This window comes from Gadus macrocephalus, chromosome 11 (genome assembly GCF_031168955.1).
Source record: "Gadus macrocephalus chromosome 11, ASM3116895v1".
Taxonomy (NCBI): domain Eukaryota; kingdom Metazoa; phylum Chordata; class Actinopteri; order Gadiformes; family Gadidae; genus Gadus; species Gadus macrocephalus.
The window spans coordinates 3,099,299-3,109,298 of record NC_082392.1 but is presented as its reverse complement, the minus strand read 5'-3'; the positions used below and the strand labels follow the sequence as shown (position 1 = coordinate 3,109,298).

General features: G+C 49.0%; 1 protein-coding gene across 1 annotated transcript in view; it reads right to left on the bottom strand.

The window, feature by feature from the left end:
- Nucleotides 1–10,000, bottom strand: part of LOC132467471 (potassium channel subfamily T member 1-like) — a 63,704-nt gene that overhangs the window by 24,707 nt on the left and 28,997 nt on the right. The window contains 6 exon segments of the mRNA XM_060064784.1: nucleotides 619–755; nucleotides 1,426–1,590; nucleotides 4,442–4,622; nucleotides 6,028–6,122; nucleotides 6,876–6,959; nucleotides 7,387–7,461. Coding sequence (XP_059920767.1) covers nucleotides 619–755; nucleotides 1,426–1,590; nucleotides 4,442–4,622; nucleotides 6,028–6,122; nucleotides 6,876–6,959; nucleotides 7,387–7,461 — 737 coding nt within the window.

Here is a 10,000-nt window from a genome sequence, read left to right as displayed (position 1 = left end):
CCTAACCCCAACCCTAAAACCAAACCCCAACCCTAATACCTAACCCCAACCCTAAAACCAAACCCCAACCCTAAAACCTAACCATAACCCTAAAGCCAAACCCCAACGCTAAAACCAAACGCTTAAATTAACCCTCAAACCTAACCCCAATCCTTACCCTAAAACCTAACCCCGACCCTAAAACCAAACCCCAACCCTAAACCTAATCCTAACCCTAACCCTAAAACCTATCCCCAACCCTAAAACCTAACCATAACTCTAAAACCTCACCCATAACTCTAAAACCTAACCCTAAAACCAAACCCCAACCCTAAAACCCAACCCCAACCCTAAAACCCAACCCCAACCCTAAAACCCAACCCCAACCCTAAAACCTAACCCCCAGCCTAAAACCTAACCCCCAGCCTAAAACAGGACCGTAACCCAAAAACCTAACCTTAACCCTTAAACCTAACCCTCATACCGAACCCTTAAACCTAAGACTAAACCTAACCCTAAAAGCACAGTCTAACCCTTAATCTAAACCCTTAACCTAAAACTAAACCCTGGACCTAAAACCCGACCCCGGCCCGGTCCAGGACCAGTGACTAAGTGTAGGTGCCATGCTGCCGGCCTCACTTGGCCCTCATGAGGTCCTGGTCCTTGAGAGCGGAGCCCTGCAGGTAGATGACCCTCTGGGACCACAGCGGGATCTGCAGGATGCGCCGCACCTGGATGTCGATCTCCGTAGGGCACAGGATCACCACGTAGTAGTCCTACAACGCACAACGCACAACACACAACACACAACACACAGGATCAGCACGTAGTAGTCCTACAACGCACAACACACAACACACAACACACAACACACAGGATCAGCACGTAGTAGTCCTACAACGCACAACACACAACACACAGGATCAGCACGTAGTAGTCCTACAACGCACAACGCACAACACACAACACACAGGATCAGCACGTAGTAGTCCTACAACGCACAACACACAACGCACAACACACAGGATCACCACGTAGTAGTCCTACAACGCACAACGCACAACACACAGGATCAGCCAGTAGTAGTCCTACAACACACAACACACAGGATCACCACGTAGTAGTCCTACAACGCACAACGCACAACGCACAACACACAACACACAACACACAACACACAACACACAACACACAACACACAGGATCACAACGTAGTAGTCCTACAACGCACAACTTCTGGGCCCCCAGGTGGAGGCCGCGGCCCCCAGGTGGAGGCCGTGGGCCCCCAGGTGGAGGCCGCGGGCCCCCAGGTGGAGGCCGCGGGCCCGCGGGCCCCCAGGTGGAGGCCGTGGCCCCCAGGTGGAGGCCGCGGGCCCCCAGGTGGAGGCCGCGGGCCCAGCAGCCCGCCGTGAGGCCGCGGGCCCAGCAGCCCGCCGTGAGGCCTACCTGCAGCCTGGGGTGGGCGTAGAACTCGTTGAGGAAGTCCATGAGCAGGTCTATCTTCAGAGAGCTGACGCACAGCACCACGTGCTTCTCCGTCTGGGCGCGGTGCCGGCTGTAGTTCCCCCCCGACTTCTGCCGCTCCATCCACAGGTAGGCCAGCTCCTCGAACTGACCACCACAACAACAACAACAACAACAACAACAACAACAACGACATCATCAACAACAATAGCAACAACCATGACATCATCAACAAAGATAACAACAACAACCACAACGATGAAACATCAACAACAACATCAATGACATCATCAACAACAATAACAACAACCATGACATCATCAACAACAATAACAACAACAACAATGAAACATCAACAGCAATAACAACAACAACAATGACATCATCAACTGTGGCAACCCGCCACGTTGAGCGCACCAACTCCTCCCAAACAGGACACCATTTCGTTGGTGAAAAGCCACAAAAAGGCATGTTTAATTACAGAACATAAAAGTCTCTCCAAAATACAAATAACATAAACCTTGGGAGGAATCAACGGTCCCCTCCGTCGTGGGTGGAATCCCGTCACCCACGAGGACCGGTCTCTCCGTGCTGGAGCTCCAGGGCTGGGTGAGCCCCGAATGAGTGGAGAAGCGGGCTATTTAAGCCCTGCTTCTCCACTTGTTCCTCAGGTGCTCTCAATGTCCTTAATTGGCCCAGGCCGGGTTGCCACACTCCTCCACCCTTTGCTGAAGCCTCGGGTGGCCTTTCGGAGGTGGCAGCGGTCCGGCGCGCAGCATGGCTGCTTCTGCTGCCGGCGTGGCTCGTTTCGGGCCTAGTCTCCCGCAGTCTCGTCTCAGCGGCCTCGTCTCCCGCGACCTCGTCTCCCGCGGCCTCGTCTCCCGCGGCCTCGTCTCCCGCAGCCTCGTCTCGGGCTGCGTCGTCTCTGGCGGCGTCGTCTCTGGCGGCGTTTCGTCTCTGGCGGCATCGTCTCTGGCGGCGTCGTCTCTGCTGCGTCGGCTCCGGCTGCGTCGGCCCCGGCTGCGTCGGCTCCGGCTGCGTCGGCTCCGGTTTGGGGTTGGCTTGAGGTGGGCGCTCCCACCCAAAGTGGCCCGTAGCTCGGTCGAGTTGCCCGCATCCTCCACCATATGTGGCAACCCGCCACGTTGAGCGCACCAACTCCTCCCAAACAGGACACCATTTCGTTGGTGAAAAGCCACAAAAAGGCATGTTTAATTACAGAACATAAAAGTCTCTCCAAAATACAAATAACATAAACCTTGGGAGGAATCAACGGTCCCCTCCGTCGTGGGTGGAATCCCGTCACCCACGAGGACCGGTCTCTCCGTGCTGGAGCTCCAGGGCTGGGTGAGCCCCGAATGAGTGGAGAAGCGGGCTATTTAAGCCCTGCTTCTCCACTTGTTCCTCAGGTGCTCTCAATGTCCTTAATTGGCCCAGGCCGGGTTGCCACAAACGACAACAACAACAACAATGACATCATCAACAAAGATAACAACAAGAACAAGAACAACCACAACAATGAAACATCAACAACAATGACAACAATGACAACAACAACAACAATGACATCATCAACGACAACAACCATGACATCATCAACAACAACAACAACAACAACAAAACAGCAGCAGCAACGATCAGTAACCATCAAAGCAAAAAACGACCACATCAAATAAAACAATGTCATCTCCTGAATGAAGCCAGACGGGCAGACAGAGCGTATGTAACGGGCTACATCCATGACGGAGAGCCTATGAACACAGGTTAATGCGAGCGCTTTGTTCCCCTGTCGACCCTGGGGCCCCGGTCCGCCCACGGCACCCAGGGGGCCTCGTAAGCACCGGTGATTAAAAGGTCTGCTGTTCACAGCCAGGCCCAGGGTCATATTCCCTGCCCTGCTGCACAGCCACCGTGGGCTGGGAGTACCGCTCTCTCTGATCCAACCCTGCTGCTGCCTTACAGCAGCAGCTCTGGGGGGGGGCTACGGCACCGAGCCCGGGCCGCGAACCAGGAGCTGGTACGCCTTGGTTCGTGTTTTGTTTACGATATTTAGGCCCAATCCCATTTCAACCCCTTACCCCTTCCACTTACCCCTCCCCCTTGTTTTGAAGGGGTAGAAATGGGATTGGGCCATATTCTACGGGGAGACTCATTTGCAAAAAGCGGACGTGGCCTTCAGAAAGGCTTTCTAGCGAACGCATTTCTACCGGGGCCGGTCGAAATGGTGCTGACATTTACAGAAGCTTTTTGACCGTTTATAACAAAATAAAATAAAGATACAATGTGGTATTATATCAAATGACATGGTGTGTTGTGATTGTATCGGTTGGTTCAACCGGCCCAGTGGACTCCCAGTGGCCCATTACCTCCCCCGTCCAATATCCTGCTCCCAGTTTAATATCCGCCCGTCTCTGTGATCTCCTCTCTAATGAAGCGCCGCCACTCTGCTGATCCATAACGCTGTTATTATGGTGTTTATCTCCCTCATTATCATCATCACCATCACATCCTCATCATCATTACATCATCATCCTCATAATCTTCATCCTCCTCCTCATCATCATCATCCTCATCGTCATTGCATCCTCATCATCCTCATAATCCTCATCATCCTCATCACCATCATCGTCCTTATTGTCCCCATCATCACCATCCTCATCATCACCATCATCATCCTCCTTGTTTTCATCACCATCCTCATCGTCCTCATAATCTTCAACAGCACGATCTTCATCCTCATCATCACCATCCTCATCATCACCATCCTCATAATCTTCCTCATCACCATCCTCATCATCACCATCCTCATCATCATCCTCATCCTCATCATCCTCCTCATCACCTTCCTCATCATCACCCTCCTCCTCATCACCCTCCTCATCATCACCCTCCTCCTCATCACCCTCCTCATCATCACCCTCCTCGTCATCACCCTCCTCCTCATCCCCCTCCTCTTCCTCCCCCTCCTCGTCCGCCCTGCCACCCTCCTCCTCCTCACCTGCAGAGGGAGCACCACCAGCGCCACACAGATGAGGAAGACCACGAGCAGCTGCGAGGGCCAGATCTGGGGGGTGACGTCTCCGTAGCCCACAGTGGAGAAGGTGACGATACAGAAGTAGAAGGACTTGAACAGGGACAGGTGCTTCCCCGCCCGCTCCAGGTGCTGGATGCCACAGGCCCTGCAGGGGAGGACGGCCGACGTCAGTCAATCTCATTATCAGACCTTTCTTTAAATCCTTCATTCCCACTGCCATCATCATCTCCAACAACGTTTTTTTATTGACCTGTAAAAAGGCCCAACACACATCTCATCCGGGGCTCATTCCAGTTTAATTAGAGTTTCGGTTTATGGCTGTTGTTTTTATTGGTTCAATGTGTTTAAAGTGTGAGCCAGGTGTTTCTGAAGGTGATCTTCGGACAAGGCTTTTGAAAGGCAATATGGAAATCTGAAATCTGACGTTTTTGCAGTTTACCCCCACTTTGCCTACCCTGCTCAGTCTATAAACCAAACATGATACCAAATGGCACCAAACAACTTGCTAGGTACCACACTACTGACATACTGACTCTCAACAGCTAAGTCAGTTGGCGAAGATGAATTAATGATATCCATAAACAGCTAAGCCAATGGTCCAGTTCACGTGAGCGAACATTTTTAAAAAGTTGTCTCCCTTGAAGCAGATCAAGTGAGAGATGGCTGGATGGATTTAACAACTGATGATGTGATTGCTACTTTGCTCCAAAGGGCTTATGATACAGACACTCCCCATGGATCCAGATGAGCCTCACTTCCTCTCTTACCTATCTGGGATCGTTACTTAAAGCTGCACTATGATTTGGCGTTAGCACAAGCCCTCTGGTGGCTGGAGTTGTAGTTGCAGATACATCTTAAGTGAGATTGTACCAGAATGAAAAGATTTAAATGTTCATTGGATGGATTGAGTCTGGATGGGCGGGTTCAGATATCTTCTAATTGAATGAAAATCTGCAGAAGGAAAGTTACAAAGCAAAGTTGCGTGTCTCTGGTGACAAATCCATTCTCTCAAAAGTTATGAGAGGTGGAGCAGTGGGATTGGCAGGTAGGTGAAATCTCCCCTTTTTCAAAATGTCTGGATTAAAAGTGCTAAATACATTATTATTGTTAATTATTGTCGCTGTAAAAATGCTTATTATAAGCATTCAATATCTTTTTGGGGAACTACTTCTATTACCCCTAGAAATAACCCCTATTACCCCTGGAGCCTGTGCTCCAGATAATGACCATTGATTTCTGAATCCATGGCGCGTTAACCTTCTTTTGGATTCTCTGGACCTTTCAGCTGATTTTACGGCTTGCTAGCGTTCAAGCCCGTCCCCAAAACCATCCTGTTCGTTTAAATTAGCCTCTGGATGGCTGAGAGTCGATGCACTGGAAAATACAATCCAATGTTGCGTATAATTGAAAAAAGGATCATTATCGCTGTGGTCATCGTGTCAGAGCTGATCACATGTCCCTACTGGTGCGCGGTCACACTCCTGTGGTGGGAGGGGAGAGTGTTCAGGGAGGCAGCGAGGCAGTGGGGAGGGCTGAGGCCAGGGACTCACCCGGTGAACACCAGACACAGCAGGGTGCAGATGAGGATGAGCACCTGGTTGAACATGGCGGAGTGCGTCCTCTGAATGGCCCGGTGCAGGTCGTTCTGCGGAGGACGGAGAGACACGGGGTCAACACGCACAATTGCACACACGCACACACCTAGCCATAGACAGACAGGCTGACAGACAGATACAGAGTGATAGAGAGTGAAGGGGAGAGCGAGAGACAGACAGATACAGAGAGATACAGAGTGAAGGAGAGAGTGAGACAGCCAGACAGATACAGAGAGATACAGACTGAAGGAGAGAGTGAGAGAGACAGACAGATACAGAGAGATGGAGAAAGAAATGGATAGATAGATATACATATGGAGAGACGCACGCACGCACGCACGCACGCACGCACGCACGCACGCACGCACGCACGCACGCACGCACGCACGCACGCACGCACGCACGCACGCACGCACGCACGCACACACGCACACACACACACACACGCACAACCTCTTTGGATACAGAATAGAGACGAGTTGTGAAATGCATCAGCTCATCACTGGGGTTGCGTTACATTGGTGTTCCCTGCCAGCCCCCCCCCCCCCCCCCCTCCTCCCAGCCTCCCAGCATCCTGGCCCCGGACCGGACCATCTGTTCTCTCCATGCTGCCGGGCAGACCCCTCGCTCCGTTCAGCTGTTCCTCCCGGTTCAGAGATACGGCCGCGCCAAGTGACGGGCGACTAATGGACCGCAGCGTGGACATTTCATTCACAGCAACACTCGCTGCAAGTCCGCACGACATGGGGATGGGAGACAGGCAGCGAGTCGTTCTACAGCGCTAACGTCTCCACTGCACTCACTATCATGTTCTCCAGGGCGCACTTGGCCAACCAGCAGTTGAGGAACACGGGAACGAATATGTTCCTCAGTGGATAGTGGAAGATCTGGAGAAGAAGGGAGAGAGTGCTGATTAAACCCTTTAATGCACTGAGGGCAAACCCAATAACGAGCAGAAGGGATCGATATCAATATGCTATAAGCACATGCCTCTGTAATGATTTCCTGCAGGCAACATAGAAGCCAATAATCTCGAATGAGATTGCTGCAAAACCTGAATCTTTGTTTCTAAACGGATATAAGCAGTAATCGTATGCGAGCTGTGTAGAGATTAAAACTGATCAATCAGTCTATCCATTCATTCATCCATAAATCAAATCATTACTCCATCCCCCATCCTATATCTATTGATCAAGTAATCAATCATCTTTGATCCATCATCAAGTGACAACACCTTGAAAAAGCACTGAGAAATAGTACGATATACATAAGAGGCAGGGTAAATGTAGCACGTATATTAGGTCAGTAACGTACTGTGATTATGAATGGCACCGTGTTGATCATCTCCAGTATGAAGGACATCTGGAAGATCTGCTCCCAAATGTTCCCCTAGAAAGACAACATCATCACGGGACAATGAGAGGAGGTCAACAGAAGCAATGGGATCAAGAACTATGCCATGTGGGGCGGCATGTGGCTCAGGAGGTGGAGCGGGTTGGGTGGTAACTGAAAGGTCGCTAGTTCGATCCCAGGCTCCTCCTAGCCGAGTGTCGAGGTGTCCCTGAGCAAGACACCTCACCCTTAGGCCCAATCCCATTTCTACCCCTCGCCCCTTCCACCTACCCCTCCCCCTTGTTTTGAAGGGGTAAGGGGAAGGGGGGAGGGGTAAGGGTAATGGGTAAGGTGTAGAAATGGGATTGTGCCTTAGTGCCCCCGACGAGCTGGTTGTCGCCTGGCATGGCTTCTCCGCCGTCGGTGTGTGAATGTGTGTATGAATGTGTGAATGTTAGGCAACATAGTGAAGCGCTTTGACAGGCTGAAGAAGTGATTAAAAAGCTTTATATAAATGCAGTCCGTTTACCGTGCACAATAAATGCAATTCCCAGAAAAGCTGTTCATAGGAAAACCCCAGGTACAAAACGAGGGTCTGGGTCAAAGCAACAAACGAGTCTCGTGAACCAGAAAGCTGTCCTTTCATTGACGTGGAGGAACAGCAGCGGAACAAGGCGAGACCTAATGAATGGAGGCGCTGTATAATTCATGGAGCGGGCCTATTTGCTCGTGTCTTAATGGTCTTGTCCTTTCTGCCGAACGTGTTTGACGAAAGATTTCCGCATGCTTGACTGAGCTCTTTAGAATCGTGGTTTGCATAATGGCCCGCGAACATGTACGTCCATACAAAGGTCGGCCCTTGGCTACCCCACTAGGTACATGGATTGTAAAGATGAAATACATTAAGGGCTCGGGCCATTCGATTCACATTTGTGGAAAGACACCGTTTTTTACGTAACAGTTTTCAACTGTTATTTTTAGAACCAAGTCAATATGAACAGAATAAAACTGAACAAAATGAAAAAATGTCATGATAGCAGTGGTAGGAGTGTACTGGGGGAATATTTGGACAGGAGCCGTGAATCCACAGAATCTATTTGTTTAAACACTTTCCCCACATTGACGGCCGGTACGCAAATATACTCGGAGTAGAAATGGGATTCAATCTCATACTATTCAATTCAATGACTAGCTAGCTAGCGCACCATTGGATATTTTGATACTTACCCATGTTTACACATGGCTGGACGTATGCATGCGTTCCATGTACTTACATAGTAAGTACATGGTACTTAGTGTTTAAATGTGGTCGATAGTGTTTAAATGTGGTCGATAGGGTTTACATGTTTAAATGTGGTCGATAGTGTTTAATTGTGGTCGATAATGTTTAATTGTGGTCGATAGGGTTTACATGTTTAAATGTGGTCGATAGTGTTTATATATGGTCGATAGGGTTTACATGTGGTCGATAGGGTTTACATGTGGTCGATAGGGTTTACATGTGGTCCATAGTGTTTAAATGTGGTCCATAGTGTTTAAATGTGGGCGATAGTGTTTAAATGTGGTCCATAGTGTTTAAATGTGGGCGATAGTGTTTAAATGTGGGCGATAGTGTTTACATGTGGTCGATAGGGTTTACATGTGGTCCATAGTGTTTAAATATGGTCGATAGTGTTTAAATGTGGTCGATAGTGTTTACATGTGGTCAATATTGTTTAAATGTGATCGACAGTGTTTAAATATGGTCGATAGTGTTTAAATATGTTCTTTTCCCTCACTCTCCGCCTCATCCCTAACTCTCCACCTCAAGCTGGTGTGTAGTGAGCGTTCTGGCACCGATTGGCTGCCGTGCATCACCCAAGTGGGTGCTACATATTGGTGGTGGTTAGTGAGGTCCCCCCTTCACTTTAGGCGTCTTTGAGTGTTATTAATTATTATTATTCTTCATGTTTAACCTCTGTTTTCTTTTTATTCCTAGTCTGTTTTACATAGTTTTGAATGATGACTATATGCTCTGTAAGGTGACCTTGGGTGTCTTGAAAGGCGCCTCTAAATTAAATGTATTATTATTATTTATTATTATTATGTATCCAATGCATTGCATCACCAGAAACGCAACTGGCAAGGAGTGTTGCTGGGCAGACGCAGCGTTACATTGGAAATTAACGCAGTGACGCAGGCCGTGTGTAAGAGGGATAACAGCTTGCGTTTTGACAAAAGCCACAAATAAAAGGAGTCTGTTACACGTTGTTGTGTAACAGCAACCGTTTTGTTCAAACTGTGAGTATGTGTGATATGATATTTCAGACCCATTATTCAATACATTGTGATCACATTGGGATTAGATATCATAATAGACTGGCTGGACAAGAAATCTGATGCACATTTCTGGATATCAGCCTGATGTCTGATGTCAGTATAGTAGTAGTGATGATATTGCACTTCATGCCAGGTTATCAAATATATATATATATATATATATATTATATTTAACAGGAATATGCAATCCAAATAGATGGGTTACATAATCTGTAGCCTAACCATCGACTGCCACAGAAAAGCAAATAGATCCAGAAGGAAACTCGTCACCTCGTCA